Source organism: Heterodontus francisci, unplaced genomic scaffold (genome assembly GCF_036365525.1).
Source record: "Heterodontus francisci isolate sHetFra1 unplaced genomic scaffold, sHetFra1.hap1 HAP1_SCAFFOLD_544, whole genome shotgun sequence".
NCBI classification, from domain to species: Eukaryota; Metazoa; Chordata; class Chondrichthyes; order Heterodontiformes; family Heterodontidae; genus Heterodontus; species Heterodontus francisci.
The window spans coordinates 15,203-38,503 of record NW_027141127.1 but is presented as its reverse complement, the minus strand read 5'-3'; the positions used below and the strand labels follow the sequence as shown (position 1 = coordinate 38,503).

Genomic DNA, 23,301 nt, shown 5'->3' with positions numbered 1-23,301 from the left:
TGATATCTGTACACTGACTGGTGTCTCTCAGTCCCTCTCTCTCAGGGTGATATCTGTACACTGACTGGTGTCTCTCAGACCCTCTCTCTCTCAGGGTGATATCTGTACACTGACTGGTGTCTCTCAGTCCCTCTCTCTCAGGGTGATATCTGTACACTGACTGGTGTCTCTCAGTCCCTCTCTCTCAGGGTGATATCTGTACACTGACTGGTGTCTCTCAGTCTCTCTCTCAGGGTGATATCTGTACACTGACTGGTGTCTCTCAGTCTCTCTCTCTCAGGGTGATATCTGTACACTGACTGGTGTCTCTCAGTCCCCTCTCTCTCAGGGTGATATCTGTACACTGACTGGTGTCGCTCAGTCCCTCTCTCTCAGGGTGATATCTGTACACTGACTGGTGTCTCTCAGTCCCTCTCTCTCAGGGTGATATCTGTACACTGACTGGTGTCTCTCAGTACCTCTCTCTCAGGGTGATATCTGTACACTGAGTGGTGTCTCTCAGTTCCCTCTCTCTCAGGGTGATATCTGTACACTGACTGGTGTCTCTCAGTCTCTCTCCCTCAGGGTGATATCTGTACACTGATTGGTGTCTCTCAGTACCTCTCTCTCAGGGTGATATCTGTACACTGACTGGTGTCTCTCGGTCCCTCTCTCTCAGAGTGATATCTGTACACTGACTGGTGTCTCTCAGCCCTCTCTCTCTCAGGGTGATATCTGTACACTAACTGGTGTCTCTCAGTCCCTCTCTCTCTCAGGGTGATATCTGTACACTGACTGGTGTCTCTCAGTCCCTCTCTCTCAGGGTGATATCTGTTCACTGACTGGTGTCTCTCAGTCCCTCTCTCTCAGGGTGATATGTGTACAATGACTGGTGTCTCTCAGTCCCCTCTCTCTCAGGGTGATATCTGTACACTAACTGGTGTCTCTCAGTCCCTCTCTCTTTCAGGGTGATATCTGTACACTGACTGGTGTCTCTCAGTCCCTCTCTCTCAGGGTGATATCTGTACAATGACTGGTGTCTCTCGGTCCCTCTCTCTCAGGGTGATATCTGTACAATGACTGGTGTCTCTCAGTCCCTCTTCTCTCACGGTGATATCTGTACAATGACTGGTGTCTTTCAGTCCCTCTCTCTCTCAGGGTGATATCTGTACAATGACTGGTGTCTCTCAGTCCTCTCTCTCTCTCAGGGTGATATCTGTACACTGACTGGTGTCTCTCAGTCCCTCTCTCTCTCAGGGTGATATCTGTACACTGACTGGTGTCTCTCAGTCCCTCTCTCTCAGGGTGATATCTGTTCACTGACTGGTGTCTCTTTGTCCCTCTCTCTCAGGGTGATATGTGTACAATGACTGGTGTCTCTCAGTCCCCTCTCTCTCAGGGTGATATCTGTACACTGACTGGTGTCTCTCAGTCCCTCTCTCTCAGGGTGATATCTGTACACTGACTGGTGTCTCTCAGTCCCTCTCTCTCAGGGTGATATCTGTACAATGACTGGTGTCTCTCGGTCCCTCTCTCTCAGGGTGATATCTGTACAATGACTGGTGTCTCTCAGTCCCTCTTCTCTCACGGTGATATCTGTACAATGACTGGTGTCTCTCAGTCCCTCTCTCTCTCAGGGTGATATCTGTACAATGACTGGTGTCTCTCAGTCCTCTCTCTCTCTCAGGGTGATATCTGTACACTGACTGGTGTCTCTCAGTCCCTCTCTCTCAGGGTGATATCTGTTCACTGACTGGTGTTTCTCAGTCCCTCTCTCTCAGGGTGATATCTGTACACTGACTGGTGTCTCTCAGTCCCTCTCTCTCTCAGGGTGATATCTGTACACTGACTGGGGTATCTCAGTCCCTCTCTCTCAGCGTGATATCGGTACACTGACTGGGGTCTCTCAGTCCCCTCTCTCTCAGGGTGATATCTGTACACTGACTGGTGTCTCTCAGTCCCTCTCTCTCTCTCAGGGTGATATCTGTACACTGACTGGTGACTCTCAGTCCCTCTCTCTCAGGGTGATATCTGTCCACTGACTGGTGTCTCTCAGTCCCTCTCTCTCTCAGAGTGATATCTGTACACTGACTGGTGTCTCTCAGTCCCTCTTCTCTCAGGGTGATATCTGTACAATGACTGGTGTCTCTCATTCCCTCTCTCTCTCAGGGTGATATCTGTACACTGACTGGTGTCTCTCAGTCCCTCTCACTCTCAGGGTGATATCTGGACACTGACTGGTGTCTCTCAGACCCTCTCTCTCTCAGGGTGATATCTGTACACTGACTGGTGTCTCTCAGTCCCTCTCTCTCAGGGTGATATCTGTACACTGACTGGTGTCTCTCAGTCCCCTCTCTCTCAGGATGATATCTGTACACTGACTGGTGTCTCTCAGTACCTCTCTCTCTCAGGGTGATATCTGTACACTGACTGGTGTCTCTCAGTCTCTCTCCCTCAGGGTGATATCTGTACACTGATTGGTGTCTCTCAGTACCTCTCTCTCAGGGTGATATCTGTACAATGACTGGTGTCTCTCGGTCCCTCTCTCTCAGAGTGATATCTGTACACTGACTGGTGTCTCTCAGCCCTCTCTCTCTCAGGGTGATATCTGTACACTAACTGGTGTCTCTCAGTCCCTCTCTCTCTCAGGGTGATATCTGTACACTGACTGGTGTCTCTCAGTCCCTCTCTCTCAGGGTGATATCTGTTCACTGACTGGTGTCTCTCAGTCCCTCTCTCTCTCAGGGTGATATCTGTACACTGACTGGTGTCTCTCAGTCCCTCTCTCTCAGGGTGATATCTGTTCACTGACTGGTGTCTCTCAGTCCCTCTCTCTCTCAGGGTGATATCTGTACACTGACTGGTGTCTCTCAGTCCCTCTCACTCTCAGGGTGATATCTGGACACTGACTGGTGTCTCTCAGACCCTCTCTCTCTCAGGGTGATATCTGTACACTGACTGGTGTCTCTCAGTACCTCTCTCTCAGGGTGATATCTGTACACTTACTGGTGTCTCTCAGTACCTCTCTCTCAGGGTGATATCTGTACACTGACTGGTGTCTCTCAGTATCTCTCTCTCAGGGTGATATCTGTACACTGACTGGTGTCTCTCAGTATCTCTCTCTCAGGGTGATATCTGTACACTGACTGGTGTCTCTCAGTACCTCTCTCTCAGGGTGATATCTGTACACTGACTGGTGTCTCTCAGTATCTCTCTCTCAGGGTGATATCTGTACACTGACTGGTGTCTCTCAGTACCTCTCTCTCAGGGTGATATCTGTACACTGACTGGTGTCTCTCAGTACCTCTCTCTCAGGGTGATATCTGTACACTGACTGGTGTCTCTCAGTCCTCTCTCCCTCAGGGTGATATCTGTACACTGACTGGTGTCTCTCAGTACCTCTCTCTCAGGGTGATATCTGTACACTGACTGGTGTCTCTCAGTACCTCTCTCTCAGGGTGATATCTGTACAATGACTGGTGTCTCTCGGTCCCTCTCTCTCAGAGTGATATCTGTACACTGACTCGTGTCTCTCAGTCCCTCTCTCTCAGGGTGATATCTGTACACTAACTGGTGTCTCTCAGTCCCTCTCTCTCTCAACGTGATATCTGCACACTGACTGGTGTCTCTCAGCCCTCTCTCTCTCAGGGTGATATCTGTACACTGACTGGTGTCTCTCAGTCCCTCTCTCTCAGGGTGATATCTGTTCACTGACTGGTGTCTCTCAGTCCCTCTCTCTCTCAGGGTGATATCTGTACATTGACTGGTGTCTCTCAGTCCCTCTTCTCTCAGGGTGATATCTGTACACTAACTGGTGTCTCTCAGTCCCTCTCTCTCTCAACGTGATATCTGTACACTGACTGGTGTCTCTCAGTCCCTCTCTCTCAACGTGATATCTGTACACTGACTGGTGTCTCTCAGTCCCTCTCTCTCTCAGGGTGATATCTGTACACTGACTGGTGTCTCTCAGTCCCTCTCTCTCAGGATGATATATGTACACTGACTGGTGTCTCTCAGTCCCTCTCTCTCAGGGTGATATCTGTACACTGACTGGTGTCTCTCAGTCACTCTCTCTCAAGGTGATATCTGTTCACTGACTGGTGTCTCTCAGTCCCTGTCTCTCTCAGGGTGATATCTGTACACTGACTGGTGTCTCTCAGTCCCTCTCTCTCAGGATGATATATGTACACTGACTGGTGTCTCTCAGTCCCTCTCTCTCAGGGTGATATCTGTACACTGACTGGTGTCTCTCAGTCACTCTCTCTCAAGGTGATATCTGTACACTGACTGGTGTCTCTCAGTCCCTCTCTCTCAGGATGATATATGTACACTGACTGGTGTCTCTCAGTCACTCTCTCTCAAGGTGATATCTGTACACTGACTGGTGTCTCTCAGTCCCTCTCTCTCAGGGAGATATCTGTACACTGACTGGTGTCTCTCAGTCCCTCTCTCTCAGGATGATATATGTACACTGACTGGTGTCTCTCAGTCCCTCTCTCTCAGGGTGATATCTGTACACTGACTGGTGTCTCTCAGTCACTCTCTCTCAAGGTGATATCTGTACACTGACTGGTGTCTCTCAGTCCCTCTCTCTCAGGGAGATATCTGTACACTGACTGGTGTCTCTCAGTCCCCTCTCTCTCAGGGTGATATCTGTACACTGACTGGTGTCTCTCAGTCCCTCTCTCTCAGGGAGATATCTGTACACTGACTGGTGTCTCTCAGTCCCCTCTCTCTCAGGGTGATATCTGTACACTGACTGGTGTCTCTCAGTCCCTCTCTCTCAGGGAGATATCTGTACACTGACTGGTGTCTCTCAGTCCCTCTCTCTCAAGGTGATATCTGTACACTGACTGGTGTCTCTCAGTCCCTCTCTCTCAGGGAGATATCTGTACACTGACTGGTGTTTCTCAGTCCCCTCTCTCTCAGGGTGATATCTGTACAATGACTGGTGTCTCTCAGTCCCTCTCTCTCAGGGTGATATCTGTACACTGACTGTTGTCTCTCATTCCCTCTCTCTCAGGGTGATATCTGTACACTGACTGGTGTCTCTCAGTCCCTCTCTCTCAAGGTGATATCTGTACACTGACTGGTGTCTCTCAGTACCTCTCTCTCAGGGTGATATCTGTACAATGACTGGTGTCTCTCAGTCCCCTCTGTCTCAAGGTGATATCTGTACACTGACTGGTGTCTCTCAGTCCCTCTCTCTCAGGGTGATATCTGTACACTGACTGGTGTCTCTCAGTCCCTCTCTCTCAGGGTGATATCTGTACACTGACTGGTGTCTCTCAGTCCCTCTCTCTCAGGGTGATATCTGTACAATAACTGGTGTCTCTCAGTCCTTCGCACTCAGGGTGATATCTGTACACTGACTGGTGTCTCTCAGTACCTCTCTCTCAGGGTGATATCTGTACACTGACTGGTGTCTCTCAGTCCCCTCTGTCTCAAGGTGATATCTGTACACTGACTGGTGTCTCTCAGTCCCTCTCTCTCAGGGTGATATCTGTACAATGACTGGTGTCTCTCAGTCCTTCGCACTCAGGGTGATATCTGTACACTGACTGGTGTCTCTCAGTCCCTCTCTCTCAGGGTGATATCTGTACACTGACTGGTGTCTCTCAGTCCCTCTCTCTCAGGGAGATATCTGTACACTGACTGGTGTCTCTCAGTCCCTCTCTCTCAGGGAGATATCTGTACACTGACTGGTGTCTCTCAGTCCCCTCTCTCTCAGGGTGATACCTGTACACTGACTGGTGTCTCTCAGTCCCTCTCTCTCAGGGTGATATCTGTACACTGACTGGTGTCTCTCAGTCCCTCTCTCTCAGGGTGATATCTGTGCACTGACTGGTGTCTCTCAGTCCCTCTCTCTAAGGGAGATATCTGTACACTGACTGGTGTCTCTCAGTCCCCTCTCTCTCAGGGTGATATCTGTACACTGACTGGTGTCTCTCAGTCCCCTCTCACTCAGGGTGATATCTGTACACTGACTGGTGTCTCTCAGTCCCCTCTCTCTCAGGCTGATATCTGTACAATGTCTGGTGTCTCTCAGTTCCCTCTCTCTCAGGGTGATATCTGTACACTGACGGGTGTCTCTCAGTCCCCTCTCTCTCAGGGTGATATCTGTACACTGACTGGTGTCTCTCAGTCCCCTCTCTCTCAGGGTGATATCTGTACACTGACTGGTGTCTCTCAGTCCCTCTCTCTCAGGGTGATATCTGTACACTGACTGGTGTCTCTCAGTCCCTCTCTCTCAGGGTGATATCTGTACACTGACTGGTGTCTCTCAGTCCCCTCTCTCTCAGGGTGATATCTGTCCACTGACTGGTGTCTCTCAGTCCCTCTCTCTCAGGGTGATATCTGTACACTGACTGGTGTCTCTCAGTCCCCTCTCTCTCAGGCTGATATCTGTACAATGTCTGGTGTCTCTCAGTCCCCTCTCTCTCAGGGTGATATCTGTACACTGACGGGTGTCTCTCAGTCCCCTCTCTCTCAGGGTGATATCTGTACACTGACTGGTGTCTCTCAGTCCCCTCTCTCTCAGGGTGATATCTGTCCACTGACTGGTGTCTCTCAGTCCCCTCTCTCTCAGGGTGATATCTGTACACTGACTGGTGTCTCTCAGTCCCTCTCTCTCTCAGGGTGATATCTGTACACTGACTGGTGTCTCTCAGTCCCTCTCTCTCAGGGAGATATCTGTACACTGACTGGTGTCTCTCAGTCCCCTCTCTCTCAGGGTGATATCTGTACACTGACTGGTGTCTCTCAGTCCCTCTCTCTCAGGGAGATATCTGTACACTGACTGGTGTCTCTCAGTCCCCTCTCTCTCAGGGTGATATCTGTCCACTGACTGGTGTCTCTCAGTCCCCTCTCTCTCAGGGTGATATCTGTACACTGACTGGTGTCTCTCAGTCCCTCTCTCTCTCAGGGTGATATCTGTACACTGACTGGTGTCTCTCAGTCCCTCTCTCTCAGGGAGATATCTGTACACTGACTGGTGTCTCTCAGTCCCCTCTCTCTCAGGGTGATATCTGTACACTGACTGGTGTCTCTCAGTCCCTCTCTCTCAGGGTGATATCTGTACACTGACTGGTGTCTCTCAGTCCCCTCTCTCTCAGGGTGATATCTGTACACTGACTGGTGTTTCCCAGTTATTCAGTCCTGATTTCAGTGTGTGAGACTGGGTGTGAAGGAATGCTCCACTAAAACTGATCTCCGGCACGTTGGGAACTGATGTCGGCTTCAACAATCTTAGCTGCAATTAAATTAATCTCCTTCAAATTAAAATAATTCTGTTCCTCGGCATGCTTTTGCCCATTTGAATCTGTGATTCAACGCATTAATGGGGATTATTGAGGCAGAACCCAGGATTGGAAAGGCAACAGAAAGCTTGAGGATTTGTTGAATCCATCTGGGCAAGGTAAATTAATATTGATCTCCATTATCTAGACCGACACTCCCCCGGTGCCAGTACTGAGGGAGTGCTGCACTGTCAGAGGGAGATGTATATACTCTAGGACTTGATCTCCATAATCCAGACCGACACTCCCCCGGTGTCAGTACTGAGGGAGTGCTGCACTGTCGGAGGGAGATGTATATACTCTAGGACTTGATCTCCATAATCCAGACCGACACTCCCCCGGTGTCAGTACTGAGGGAGTGCTGCACTGTCGGAGGGAGATGTATATACTCTAGGACTTGATCTCCATAATCCAGACCGACACTCCCCCGGTGTCAGTACTGAGGGAGTGCTGCACTGTCAGAGGGAGATGTATATACTCTAGGACTTGATCTCGATAATCCAGACCGACACTCCCCCGGTGTCAGTACTGAGGGAGTGCTGCACTGTCGGAGGGAGATGTATATACTCTAGGACTTGATCTCCATAATCCAGACCGACACTCCCCCGGTGTCAGTACTGGGGGAGTGCTGCACTGTCGGAGGGAGATGTATATACTCTAGGACTTGATCTCCATAATCCAGACCGACACTCCCCCGGTGTCAGTACTGAGGGAGTGCTGCACTGTCGGAGGGAGATAAGGAGACAAAAACTGTACATAATACTCCAGGTGCGATCTCACCCAGGCTCTATACAGTTGCAACAAGTCATCTCTACTCCTGTACTCAAATCCCCTTGCGATGAAGGCCAACATACCAACCTAATTGCTTGCTGCACCTGACCTCGGGATGTGCCCTAAAGCTAACCAACCTCAGCATGTGCCGATGCCCAGTTGCCATGGCTTCCATCCGTGCCCACCCCCACCCCTCTTGCCTCCATTAGCCTCAGGATGTTGCTAAAACCAGTCAACCTCAGGAGGCACAGAACCCATCTCTGACGCCGGTTCGAAATCCTGGAACCGCCCGCTTGAGGGCACTGCCGGCGTGCCCGCAGCACACGGACCGCAGCGGTTCCAAAATGGCGGCTCATCGCCAACTGATAAACTCTCATTCCTTCCTCTGTCTCTCTGTCCCTCCAGGTATTTCTCCAACATCACATGGGATGGCAAAGACTTCTCATTCAACACCGATGGCTACCTCATCAATCCATCCATGGTGATCTTGGCCCTCAACCGTCAGCGGCACTGGGAAATGGTAGGTGATGGCATGGGCAGGCGTGCAAGGTCTCGGCCGACTCCGTTCTAATCTGAAGCTCCACGTGAACGACAGGCCCAGAACGTCCTTCAACCACCTCAACACACAGGTCCTGAACACAGTCCAGCTTACTCAAACAATTGGAGATAAAGAAAATGAACAGTACCAGTCTCCATATCCCTGGGTTGGTCCACACTCGGAGCACTGTGCACAGTTCCACTCTCCATATCCCTGGGTTAGACCACACTCGGAGCACTGTGCACAGTTCCACTCTCCATATCCCTGGGTTAGACCACACTCGGAGCACTGTGCACAGTTCCACTCTCCATATCCCTGGGTTGGTCCACACTCGGAGCACTGTGCACAGTTCCACTCTCCATATCCTGCGGTTAGACCACACTTGGAGCACTGTGCAGAGTTCCACTCTCCATATCCCTGGGTTAGACCACACTTGGAGCACTGTGCACAGTTCCAGTCTCCATATCCCTCGGTTAGACCACACTTGGAGCACTGTGCACAGTTCCACTCTCCATATCCCTGGTTAGACCACACTTGGAGCACTGTGCACAGTTCCACTCTCCATATCCCTGGGTTCGACCACACTTGGAGCACTGTGCACAGTTCCACTCTCCATATCCCTGGGTTAGACCACACTTGGAGCACTGTGCACAGTTCCACTCTCCATATCCCTGGGTTAGACCACACTTGGAGCACTGTGCACAGTTCCACTCTCCATATCCCTGGGTTAGACCACACTTGGAGCACTGCGCACAGTTCCACTCTCCATATCCCTGGGTTAGACCACACTTGGAGCATTGTGCCCAGTTGCACTCTCCATATCCCTCACTTAGACCATACTTGGAGCACAGTGCACAGTTCCACTCTCCATATCCCTGGGTTAGACCACACTTGGAGCACTGTGCACAGTTCCGGTCTCCATATCCTTCAGTTAGACCACACTTGGAGCACTGTGCACAGTTCCACTCTCCATATCCCTGGGTTAGACCACACTTGGAGCACTGTGCACAGTTCCACTCTCCATATCCCTGGGTTAGACCACACTTGGAGCACTGTGCACAGTTCCACTCTCCATATCCCTGGGTTAGACCACACTTGGAGCACTGTGCACAGTTCCACTCTCCATATCCCTGGGTTAGACCACACTTGGAGCACTGTGCACAGTTCCACTCTCCATATCCCTGGGTTAGACCACACTTGGAGCACTGTGCCCAGTTGCACTCTCCATATCCCTCAGTTAGACCATACTTGGAGCACAGTGCACAGTTCCACTCTCCATATCCCTGGGTTAGACCACACTTGGAGCACTGTGCACAGTTCCGGTCTCCATATCCTTCAGTTAGACCACACTTGGAGCACTGTGCACAGTTCCACTCTCCATATCCCTGGGTTAGACCACACTTGGAGCACTGTGCACAGTTCCACTCTCCATATCCCTGGGTTAGACCACACTTGGAGCACTGCGCACATTTCCAGTCTCCATATCCCTGGGTTAGACCACACTTGGAGCACTGTGCACAGTTCCACTCTCCATATCCCTCAGTTAGACCACACTTGGAGCACTGTGCACAGTTCCAGTCTCCATATCCCTCGGTTAGACCACAATTGGAGCACTGTGCACAGTTCCACTCTCCATATCCCTGTGTTAGACCACACTTGGAGCACTGTGCACAGTTGCACTCTCCATATCCCTGGGTTAGACCACACTTGGAGCACTGTGCACAGTTCCGGTCTCCATATCCTTCAGTTAGACCACACTTGGAGCACTGTGCACAGTTCCACTCTCCATATCACTGGGTCAGACCACACTTGGAGCACTGTGCACAGTTCCACTCTCCATATCCCTCAGTTAGACCACACTTGGAGCATTGTGCACAGTTCCACTCTCCATATCCCTGGGTTAGACCACACTTGGAGCACTGTGCACAGTTCCACTCTCCATATGCCCAGGTTAGACCACACTTGGAGCACTGTGCACAGTTCCACTCTCCATATCCCTGGGTCAGACCACACTTGGAGCACTGTGCAGAGTTCCAGTCTCCATATCCCTCTGTTAGACCACACTTGGAGCACTGTGCACACCTCCAGTCTCCATATCCCTCGGTTGGACCACATTTGGAGCACTGTGCACAGTTCCACTCTCCATATCCCTGGGTTAGACCACACTTGGAGCACTGTGCACAGTTCCACTCTCCATATCCCTCGGTTAGACCACACTTGGAGCACTGTGCACAGTTCCACTCTCCATATCCCTGGGTTAGACCACACTTGGAGCACTGTGCCCAGTTCCACTCTCCACATCCCTCGTTTACACCACACTTGGAGCACTGTGCCCAGTTCCACTCTCCACATCCCTCGTTTACACCACACTTGGAGCACTGTGCACAGTTCCACTCTCCATATCCCTCAGTTAGACCACACATGGAGCACTGTGCACAGTTCCACTCTCCATATCCCTCAGTTAGACCACACATGGAGCACTGTGCACAGTTCCACTCTCCATATCCCTGGGTTAGACCACACTTGGAGCACTGTGCACAGTTCCACTCTCCATATCCCTCGGTTAGACCACACTTGGAGCACTGTGCACAGTTCCAGTCTCCATATCCCTCGGTTAGACCACAATTGGAGCACTGTGCACAGTTCCACTCTCCATATCCCTGTGTTAGACCACACTTGGAGCACTGTGCACAGTTCCACTCTCCATATCCCTGGGTTAGACCACACTTGGAGCACTGTGCAGAGTTCCACTCTCCATATCCCTGGGTTAGACCACACTTGGAGCACTGTGCACAGTTCCACTCTCCATATCCCTCGGTTAGACCACACTTGGAGCACTGTGCACAGTTCCACTCTCCATATCCCTGGGTTAGACCACACTTGGAGCACTGCGCACAGTTCCACTCTCCATATCCCTGGGTTAGACCACACTTGGAGCACTGTGCACAGTTCCACTCTCCATATCCCTGGGTTCGACCACACTTGGAGCACTGCGCACAGTTCCACTCTCCATATCCCTGGGTTAGACCACACTTGGAGCACTGTGCACAGTTCCAGTCTCCATATCCTGCGGTTAGACCACACTTGGAGCACTGTGCAAAGGTGCACTCTCCATATCCGGCGGTTAGACCACACTTGGAGCACTGTGCACAGTTGCACTCTCCATATCCCTCAGTTAGACCACACTTGGAGCACTGTGCACAGTTCCACTCTCCGTATCCCTCAGTTCGACCACACTTGGAGCACTGTGCACAGTTCCAGTCTCCATATCACTGGGTCAGACCACACTTGGAGCACTGTGCACAGTTCCACTCTCCATATCCCTGGGTTAGACCACACTCGGAGCACTGTGCACAGTTCCAGTCTCCATATCCCTGGGTTGGTCCACACTCGGAGCACTGTGCACAGTTCCACTCTCCATATCCTGCGGTTAGACCACACTTGGAGCACTGTGCAGAGTTCCACTCTCCATATCCCTGGGTTAGACCACACTCGGAGCACTGTGCACAGTTCCACTCTCCATATCCCTGGGTTAGACCACACTCGGAGCACTGTGCACAGTTCCACTCTCCATATCCCTGGGTTAGACCACACTTGGAGCACTGTGCACAGTTCCACTCTCCATATCCCTGGGTTAGACCACACTCGGAGCACTGTGCACAGTTCCACTCTCCATATCCCTGGGTTAGACCACACTCGGAGCACTGTGCACAGTTCCACTCTCCATATCCTGCGGTTAGACCACACTTGGAGCACTGTGCAGAGTTCCACTCTCCATATCCCTGGGTTAGACCACACTTGGAGCACTGTGCACAGTTCAGGTCTCCATATCCCTCGGTTAGACCACACTTGGAGCACTGTGCACAGTTCCACTCTCCATATCCCTGGTTAGACCACACTTGGAGCACTGTGCACAGTTCCACTCTCCATATCCCTGGGTTCGACCACACTTGGAGCACTGTGCACAGTTCCACTCTCCATATCCCTGGGTTAGACCACACTTGGAGCACTGTGCACAGTTCCACTCTCCATATCCCTGGGTTAGACCACACTTGGAGCACTGTGCACAGTTCCACTCTCCATATCCCTGGGTTAGACCACACCTGGAGCACTGCGCACAGTTCCACTCTCCATATCCCTGGGTTAGACCACACTTGGAGCACTGTGCACAGTTCCACTCTCCATATCCCTGGGTTAGACCACACTTGGATCACTGTGCCCAGTTGCACTCTCCATATCCCTCAGTTAGACCATACTTGGAGCACAGTGCACAGTTCCACTCTCCATATCCCTGGGTTAGACCACACTTGGAGCACTGTGCACAGTTCCGGTCTCCATATCCTTCAGTTAGACCACACTTGGAGCACTGTGCACAGTTCCACTCTCCATATCCCTGGGTTAGACCACACTTGGAGCACTGTGCACAGTTCCACTCTCCATATCCCTGGGTTAGACCACACTTGGAGCACTGCGCACATTTCCAGTCTCCATATCCCTGGGTTAGACCACACTTGGAGCACTGTGCACAGTTCCACTCTCCATATCCCTCGGTTAGACCACACTTGGAGCACTGTGCACAGTTCCAGTCTCCATATCCCTCGGTTAGACCACAATTGGAGCACTGTGCACAGTTCCACTCTCCATATCCCTGTGTTAGACCACACTTGGAGCACTGTGCACAGTTCCACTCTCCATATCCCTGGGTTAGACCACACTTGGAGCACTGTGCAGAGTTCCACTCTCCATATCCCTGGGTTAGACCACACTTGGAGCACTGTGCACAGTTCCAGTCTCCATATCCCTCGGTTAGACCACACTTGGAGCACTGTGCACAGTTCCACTCTCCATATCCCTGGGTTAGACCACACTTGGAGCACTGCGCACAGTTCCACTCTCCATATCCCTGGGTTAGACCACACTTGGAGCACTGTGCACAGTTGCACTCTCCATATCCTGCGGTTAGACCACACTTGGAGCACTGTGCACAGTTGCACTCTCCATATCCCTCAGTTAGACCACACTTGGAGCACTGTGCACAGTTGCACTCTCCATATCCCTGGGTTAGACCACACTTGGAGCACTGTGCACAGTTCCGGTCTCCATATCCTTCAGTTAGACCACACTTGGAGCACTGTGCACAGTTCCACTCTCCATATCACTGGGTCAGACCACACTTGGAGCACTGTGCACAGTTCCACTCTCCATATCCCTCAGTTAGACCACACTTGGAGCATTGTGCACAGTTCCACTCTCCATATCCCTGGGTTAGACCACACTTGGAGCACTGTGCACAGTTCCACTCTCCATATGCCCAGGTTAGACCACACTTGGAGCACTGTGCACAGTTCCACTCTCCATATCCCTGGGTCAGACCACACTTGGAGCACTGTGCAGAGTTCCAGTCTCCATATCCCTCTGTTAGACCACACTTGGAGCACTGTGCACACCTCCAGTCTCCATATCCCTCGGTTGGACCACATTTGGAGCACTGTGCACAGTTCCACTCTCCATATCCCTGGGTTAGACCACACTTGGAGCACTGTGCACAGTTCCACTCTCCATATCCCTCGGTTAGACCACACTTGGAGCACTGTGCACAGTTCCACTCTCCATATCCCTGGGTTAGACCACACTTGGAGCACTGTGCCCAGTTCCACTCTCCACATCCCTCGTTTACACCACACTTGGAGCACTGTGCACAGTTCCACTCTCCATATCCCTGGGTTAGACCACACTTGGAGCACTGTGCACAGTTCCACTCTCCATATCCCTCAGTTAGACCACACATGGAGCACTGTGCACAGTTCCACTCTCCATATCCCTGGGTTAGACCACACTTGGAGCACTGTGCACAGTTCCACTCTCCATATCCCTCAGTTAGACCACACATGGAGCACTGTGCACAGTTCCACTCTCCATATCCCTCAGTTAGACCACACATGGAGCACTGTGCACAGTTCCACTCTCCATATCCCTGGGTTAGACCACACTTGGAGCACTGTGCACAGTTCCACTCTCCATATCCCTGGGTTAGACCACACTTGGAGCACTGTGCACAGTTCCACTCTCCATATCCCTCAGTTAGACCACACATTGAGCACTGTGCACAGTTCCACTCTCCATATCCCTGGGTTAGACCACACTTGGAGCACTGTGCACAGTTCCACTCTCCATATCCCTCAGTTAGACCACACATGGAGCACTGTGCACAGTTCCACTCTCCATATCCCTCAGTTAGACCACACATGGAGCACTGTGCACAGTTCCACTCTCCATATCCCTGGGTTAGACCACACTTGGAGCACTGTGCACAGTTCCACTCTCCATATCCCTCGGTTAGACCACACTTGGAGCACTGTGCACAGTTCCACTCTCCTTATCCCTCAGTTAGACCACACTTGGAGCACTGTGCACAGTTCCACTCTCCATATCCCTCGGTTAGACCACACTTGGAGCACTGTGCACAGTTCCAGTCTCCATATCCCTCGGTTAGACCACAATTGGAGCACTGTGCACAGTTCCACTCTCCATATCCCTGTGTTAGACCACACTTGGAGCACTGTGCACAGTTCCACTCTCCATATCCCTGGGTTAGACCACACTTGGAGCACTGTGCAGAGTTCCACTCTCCATATCCCTGGGTTAGACCACACTTGGAGCACTGTGCACAGTTCCACTCTCCATATCCCTCGGTTCGACCACACTTGGAGCACTGTGCACAGTTCCACTCTCCATATCCCTGGGTTAGACCACACTTGGAGCACTGCGCACAGTTCCACTCTCCATATCCCTGGGTTAGACCACACTTGGAGCACTGTGCACAGTTCCACTCTCCATATCCCTGGGTTAGACCACACTTGGAGCACTGCGCACAGTTCCACTCTCCATATCCCTGGGTTAGACCACACTTGGAGCACTGTGCACAGTTCCACTCTCCATATCCCTGGGTTAGACCACACTTGGAGCACTGTGCACAGTTCCAGTCTCCATATCCTGCGGTTAGACCACACTTGGAGCACTGTGCACAGGTGCACTCTCCATATCCTGCGGTCAGACCACACTTGGAGCACTGTGCACAGTTCCACTCTCCATATCCCTCAGTGAGTCCACACTTGGAGCACTGTGCTCAGTTCCAGTCTCCATATCCCTCAGTTAGACCACACTTGGAGCACTGTGCACAGTTCCAGTCTCCATATCCTGCGGTTAGACCACACTTGGAGCACTGTGCACAGGTGCACTCTCCATATCCTGCGGTTAGACCACACTTGGAGCACTGTGCACAGTTCCACTCTCCATATCCCTGGGTTAGACCACACTCGGAGCACTGTGCACAGTTCCACTCTCCATATCCCTGGGTTAGACCACACTCGGAGCACTGTGCACAGTTCCACTCTCCATATCCTGCGGTTAGACCACACTTGGAGCACTGTGCAGAGTTCCACTCTCCATATCCCTGGGTTAGACCACACTTGGAGCACTGTGCACAGTTCCAGTCTCCATATCCCTCGGTTAGACCACACTTGGAGCACTGTGCACAGTTCCACTCTCCATATCCCTGGTTAGACCACACTTGGAGCACTGTGCACAGTTCCACTCTCCATATCCCTGGGTTCGACCACACTTGGAGCACTGTGCACAGTTCCACTCTCCATATCCCTGGGTTAGACCACACTTGGAGCACTGTGCACAGTTCCACTCTCCATATCCCTGGGTTAGACCACACTTGGAGCACTGTGCACAGTTCCACTCTCCATATCCCTGGGTTAGACCACACCTGGAGCACTGCGCACAGTTCCACTCTCCATATCCCTGGGTTAGACCACACTTGGAGCACTGTGCACAGTTCCACTCTCCATATCCCTGGGTTAGACCACACTTGGATCACTGTGCCCAGTTGCACTCTCCATATCCCTCAGTTAGACCATACTTGGAGCACAGTGCACAGTTCCACTCTCCATATCCCTGGGTTAGACCACACTTGGAGCACTGTGCACAGTTCCGGTCTCCATATCCTTCAGTTAGACCACACTTGGAGCACTGTGCACAGTTCCACTCTCCATATCCCTGGGTTAGACCACACTTGGAGCACTGTGCACAGTTCCACTCTCCATATCCCTGGGTTAGACCACACTTGGAGCACTGCACACATTTCCAGTCTCCATATCCCTGGGTTAGACCACACTTGGAGCACTGTGCACAGTTCCACTCTCCATATCCCTCGGTTAGACCACACTTGGAGCACTGTGCACAGTTCCAGTCTCCATATCCCTCGGTTAGACCACAATTGGAGCACTGTGCACAGTTCCACTCTCCATATCCCTGTGTTAGACCACACTTGGAGCACTGTGCACAGTTCCACTCTCCATATCCCTGGGTTAGACCACACTTGGAGCACTGTGCAGAGTTCCACTCTCCATATCCCTGGGTTAGACCACACTTGGAGCACTGTGCACAGTTCCACTCTCCATATCCCTCGGTTAGACCACACTTGGAGCACTGTGCACAGTTCCACTCTCCATATCCCTGGGTTAGACCACACTTGGAGCACTGCGCACAGTTCCACTCTCCATATCCCTGGGTTAGACCACACTTGGAGCACTGTGCACAGTTGCACTCTCCATATCCCTCAGTTAGACCACACTTGGAGCACTGTGCACAGTTGCACTCTCCATATCCCTGGGTTAGACCACACTTGGAGCACTGTGCACAGTTCCGGTCTCCATATCCTTCAGTTAGACCACACTTGGAGCACTGTGCACAGTTCCACTCTCTTATCACTGGGTCAGACCACACTTGGAGCACTGTGCACAGTTCCACTCTCCATATCCCTCAGTTAGACCACACTTGGAGCATTGTGCACAGTTCCACTCTCCATATCCCTGGGTTAGACCACACTTGGAGCACTGTGCACAGTTCCACTCTCCATATGCCCAGGTTAGACCACACTTGGAGCACTGTGCACAGTTCCACTCTCCATATCCCTGGGTCAGACCACACTTGGAGCACTGTGCAGAGTTCCAGTCTCCATATCCCTCTGTTAGACCACACTTGGAGCACTGTGCACACCTCCAGTCTCCATATCCCTCGGTTGGACCACATTTGGAGCACTGTGCACAGTTCCACTCTCCATATCCCTGGGTTAGACCACACTTGGAGCACTGTGCACAGTTCCACTCTCCATATCCCTCGGTTCGACCACACTTGGAGCACTGTGCACAGTTCCACTCTCCATATCCCTGGGTTAGACCACACTTGGAGCACTGTGCCCAGTTCCACTCTCCACATCCCTCGTTTACACCACACTTGGAGCACTGTGCACAGTTCCACTCTCCATATCCCTGGGTTAGACCACACTTGGAGCACTGTGCACAGTTCCACTCTCCATATCCCTCAGTTAGACCACACATGGAGCACTGTGCACAGTTCCACTCTCCATATCCCTGGGTTAGACCACACTTGGAGCACTGTGCACAGTTCCACTCTCCATATCCCTCAGTTAGACCACACATGGAGCACTGTGCACAGTTCCACTCTCCATATCCCTCAGTTAGACCACACATGGAGCACTGTGCACAGTTCCACTCTCCATATCCCTGGGTTAGACCACACTTGGAGCACTGTGCACAGTTCCACTCTCCATATCCCTGGGTTAGACCACACTTGGAGCACTGTGCACAGTTCCACTCTCCATATCCCTCAGTTAGACCACACATGGAGCACTGTGCACAGTTCCACTCTCCATATCCCTGGGTTAGACCACACTTGGAGCACTGTGCACAGTTCCACTCTCCATATCCCTCAGTTAGACCACACATGGAGCACTGTGCACAGTTCCACTCTCCATATCCCTCAGTTAGACCACACATGGAGCACTGTGCACAGTTCCACTCTCCATATCCCTGGGTTAGACCACACTTGGAGCACTGTGCACAGTTCCACTCTCCATATCCCTCGGTTAGACCACACTTGGAGCACTGTGCACAGTTCCACTCTCCTTATCCCTCAGTTAGACCACACTTGGAGCACTGTGCACAGTTCCAGTCTCCATATCCCTCGGTTAGACCACAATTGGAGCACTGTGCACAGTTCCACTCTCCATATCCCTGTGTTAGACCACACTTGGAGCACTGTGCACAGTTCCACTCTCCATATCCCTGGGTTAGACCACACTTGGAGCACTGTGCAGAGTTCCACTCTCCATATCCCTGGGTTAGACCACACTTGGAGCACTGTGCACAGTTCCACTCTCCACATCCCTCGTTTACACCACACTTGGAGCACTGTGCACAGTTCCACTCTCCATATCCCTGGGTTAGACCACACTTGGAGCACTGTGCACAGTTCCACTCTCCATATCCCTCAGTTAGACCACACATGGAGCACTGTGCACAGTTCCACTCTCCATATCCCTGGGTTAGACCACACTTGGAGCACTGTGCACAGTTCCACTCTCCATATCCCTCAGTTAGACCACACATGGAGCACTGTGCACAGTTCCACTCTCCATATCCCTCAGTTAGACCACACATGGAGCACTGTGCACAGTTCCACTCTCCATATCCCTGGGTTAGACCACACTTGGAGCACTGTGCACAGTTCCACTCTCCATATCCCTGGGTTAGACCACACTTGGAGCACTGTGCACAGTTCCACTCTCCATATCCCTCAGTTAGACCACACATGGAGCACTGTGCACAGTTCCACTCTCCATATCCCTGGGTTAGACCACACTTGGAGCACTGTGCACAGTTCCACTCTCCATATCCCTCAGTTAGACCACACATGGAGCACTGTGCACAGTTCCACTCTCCATATCCCTCAGTTAGACCACACATGGAGCACTGTGCACAGTTCCACTCTCCATATCCCTGGGTTAGACCACACTTGGAGCACTGTGCACAGTTCCACTCTCCATATCCCTCGGTTAGATCACACTTGGAGCACTGTGCACAGTTCCACTCTCCTTATCCCTCAGTTAGACCACACTTGGAGCACTGTGCACAGTTCCAGTCTCCATATCCCTCGGTTAGACCACAATTGGAGCACTGTGCACAGTTCCACTCTCCATATCCCTGTGTTAGACCACACTTGGAGCACTGTGCACAGTTCCACTCTCCATATCCCTCAGTTAGACCACACATGGAGCACTGTGCACAGTTCCACTCTCCATATCCCTGGGTTAGACCACACTTGGAGCACTGTGCACAGTTCCACTCTCCATATCCCTGGGTTAGACCACACTTGGAGCACTGTGCACAGTTCCACTCTCCATATCCCTCAGTTAGACCACACATGGAGCACTGTGCACAGTTCCACTCTCCATATCCCTGGGTTAGACCACACTTGGAGCACTGTGCACAGTTCCACTCTCCATATCCCTCAGTTAGACCACACATGGAGCACTGTGCACAGTTCCACTCTCCATATCCCTCAGTTAGACCACACATGGAGCACTGTGCACAGTTCCACTCTCCATATCCCTGGGTTAGACCACACTTGGAGCACTGTGCACAGTTCCACTCTCCATATCCCTCGGTTAGACCACACTTGGAGCACTGTGCACAGTTCCACTCTCCTTATCCCTCAGTTAGACCACACTTGGAGCACTGTGCACAGTTCCAGTCTCCATATCCCTCGGTTAGACCACAATTGGAGCACTGTGCACAGTTCCACTCTCCATATCCCTGTGTTAGACCACACTTGGAGCACTGTGCACAGTTCCACTCTCCATATCCCTGGGTTAGACCACACTTGGAGCACTGTGCAGAGTTCCACTCTCCATATCCCTGGGTTAGACCACACTTGGAGCACTGTGCAGAGTTCCACTCTCCACATCCCTCGTTTACACCACACTTGGAGCACTGTGCACAGTTCCACTCTCCATATCCCTGGGTTAGACCACACTTGGAGCACTGTGCACAGTTCCACTCTCCATATCCCTCAGTTAGACCACACATGGAGCACTGTGCACAGTTCCACTCTCCATATCCCTGGGTTAGACCACACTTGGAGCACTGTGCACAGTTCCACTCTCCATATCCCTCAGTTAGACCACACATGGAGCACTGTGCACAGTTCCACTCTCCATATCCCTGGGTTAGACCACACTTGGAGCACTGTGCACAGTTCCACTCTCCATATCCCTCAGTTAGACCACACATGGAGCACTGTGCACAGTTCCACTCTCCATATCCCTCAGTTAGACCACACATGGAGCACTGTGCACAGTTCCACTCTCCATATCCCTGGGTTAGACCACACTTGGAGCACTGTGCACAGTTCCACTCTCCATATCCCTGGGTTAGACCACACTTGGAGCACTGTGCACAGTTCCACTCTCCATATCCCTCAGTTAGACCACACATGGAGCACTGTGCACAGTTCCACTCTCCATATCCCTGGGTTAGACCACACTTGGAGCACTGTGCACAGTTCCACTCTCCATATCCCTCAGTTAGACCACACATGGAGCACTGTGCACAGTTCCACTCTCCATATCCCTGGGTTAGACCACACTTGGAGCACTGTGCACAGTTCCACTCTCCATATCCCTCAGTTAGACCACACATGGAGCACTGTGCACAGTTCCACTCTCCATATCCCTCAGTTAGACCACACATGGAGCACTGTGCACAGTTCCACTCTCCATATCCCTGGGTTAGACCACACTTGGAGCACTGTGCACAGTTCCACTCTCCATATCCCTGGGTTAGACCACACTTGGAGCACTGTGCACAGTTCCACTCTCCATATCCCTCAGTTAGACCACACATGGAGCACTGTGCACAGTTCCACTCTCCATATCCCTGGGTTAGACCACACTTGGAGCACTGTGCACAGTTCCACTCTCCATATCCCTCAGTTAGACCACACTTGGAGCACTGTGCACAGTTCCACTCTCCATATCCCTCGGTTAGACCACACTTGGAGCACTGTGCACAGTTCCACTCTCCTTATCCCTCAGTTAGACCACACTTGGAGCACTGTGCACAGTTCCAGTCTCCATATCCCTCGGTTAGACCACAATTGGAGCACTGTGCACAGTTCCACTCTCCATATCCCTGTGTTAGACCACACTTGGAGCACTGTGCACAGTTCCACTCTCCATATCCCTGGGTTAGACCACACTTGGAGCACTGTGCAGAGTTCCACTCTCCATATCCCTGGGTTAGACCACACTTGGAGCACTGTGCAGAGTTCCACTCTCCACATCCCTCGTTTACACCACACTTGGAGCACTGTGCACAGTTCCACTCTCCATATCCCTGGGTTAGACCACACTTGGAGCACTGTGCACAGTTCCACTCTCCATATCCCTCAGTTAGACCACACATGGAGCACTGTGCACAGTTCCACTCTCCATATCCCTGGGTTAGACCACACTTGGAGCACTGTGCACAGTTCCACTCTCCATATCCCTCAGTTAGACCACACATGGAGCACTGTGCACAGTTCCACTCTCCATATCCCTGGGTTAGACCACACTTGGAGCACTGTGCACAGTTCCACTCTCCATATCCCTCAGTTAGACCACACATGGAGCACTGTGCACAGTTCCACTCTCCATATCCCTCAGTTAGACCACACATGGAGCACTGTGCACAGTTCCACTCTCCATATCCCTGGGTTAGACCACACTTGGAGCACTGTGCACAGTTCCACTCTCCATATCCCTGGGTTAGACCACACTTGGAGCACTGTGCACAGTTCCACTCTCCATATCCCTCAGTTAGACCACACATGGAGCACTGTGCACAGTTCCACTCTCCATATCCCTGGGTTAGACCACACTTGGAGCACTGTGCACAGTTCCACTCTCCATATCCCTCAGTTAGACCACACATGGAGCACTGTGCACAGTTCCACTCTCCATATCCCTCAGTTAGACCACACATGGAGCACTGTGCACAGTTCCACTCTCCATATCCCTGGGTTAGACCACACTTGGAGCACTGTGCACAGTTCCACTCTCCATATCCCTCGGTTAGATCACACTTGGAGCACTGTGCACAGTTCCACTCTCCTTATCCCTCAGTTAGACCACACTTGGAGCACTGTGCACAGTTCCAGTCTCCATATCCCTCGGTTAGACCACAATTGGAGCACTGTGCACAGTTCCACTCTCCATATCCCTGTGTTAGACCACACTTGGAGCACTGTGCACAGTTCCACTCTCCATATCCCTGGGTTAGACCACACTTGGAGCACTGTGCAGAGTTCCACTCTCCATATCCCTGGGTTAGACCACACTTGGAGCACTGTGCACAGTTCCACTCTCCATATCCCTCGGTTCGACCACACTTGGAGCACTGTGCACAGTTCCACTCTCCATATCCCTGGGTTAGACCACACTTGGAGCACTGCGCACAGTTCCACTCTCCATATCCCTGGGTTAGACCACACTTGGAGCACTGTGCACAGTTCCACTCTCCATATCCCTGGGTTAGACCACACTTGGAGCACTGCGCACAGTTCCACTCTCCATATCCCTGGGTTAGACCACACTTGGAGCACTGTGCACAGTTCCACTCTCCATATCCCTGGGTTAGACCACACTTGGAGCACTGTGCACAGTTCCAGTCTCCATATCCTGCGGTTAGACCACACTTGGAGCACTGTGCACAGGTGCACTCTCCATATCCTGCGGTTAGACCACACTTGGAGCACTGTGCACAGTTCCACTCTCCATATCCCTCAGTGAGTCCACACTTGGAG

General features: G+C 51.8%; 1 protein-coding gene across 1 annotated transcript in view; it reads left to right on the top strand.

Annotated features, from left to right (window-relative positions):
• Nucleotides 1–23,301, top strand: part of LOC137362202 (glutamate receptor ionotropic, NMDA 2D-like) — a gene marked incomplete at its 3' end in the record, with an annotated part of 160,973 nt that overhangs the window by 123,247 nt on the left and 14,425 nt on the right. Inside the window, exon 4 of the mRNA XM_068026652.1 lies at nt 8,454–8,568. Coding sequence (XP_067882753.1) covers nt 8,454–8,568 — 115 coding nt within the window. The remainder of the gene's footprint in view (nt 1–8,453; nt 8,569–23,301) is intronic.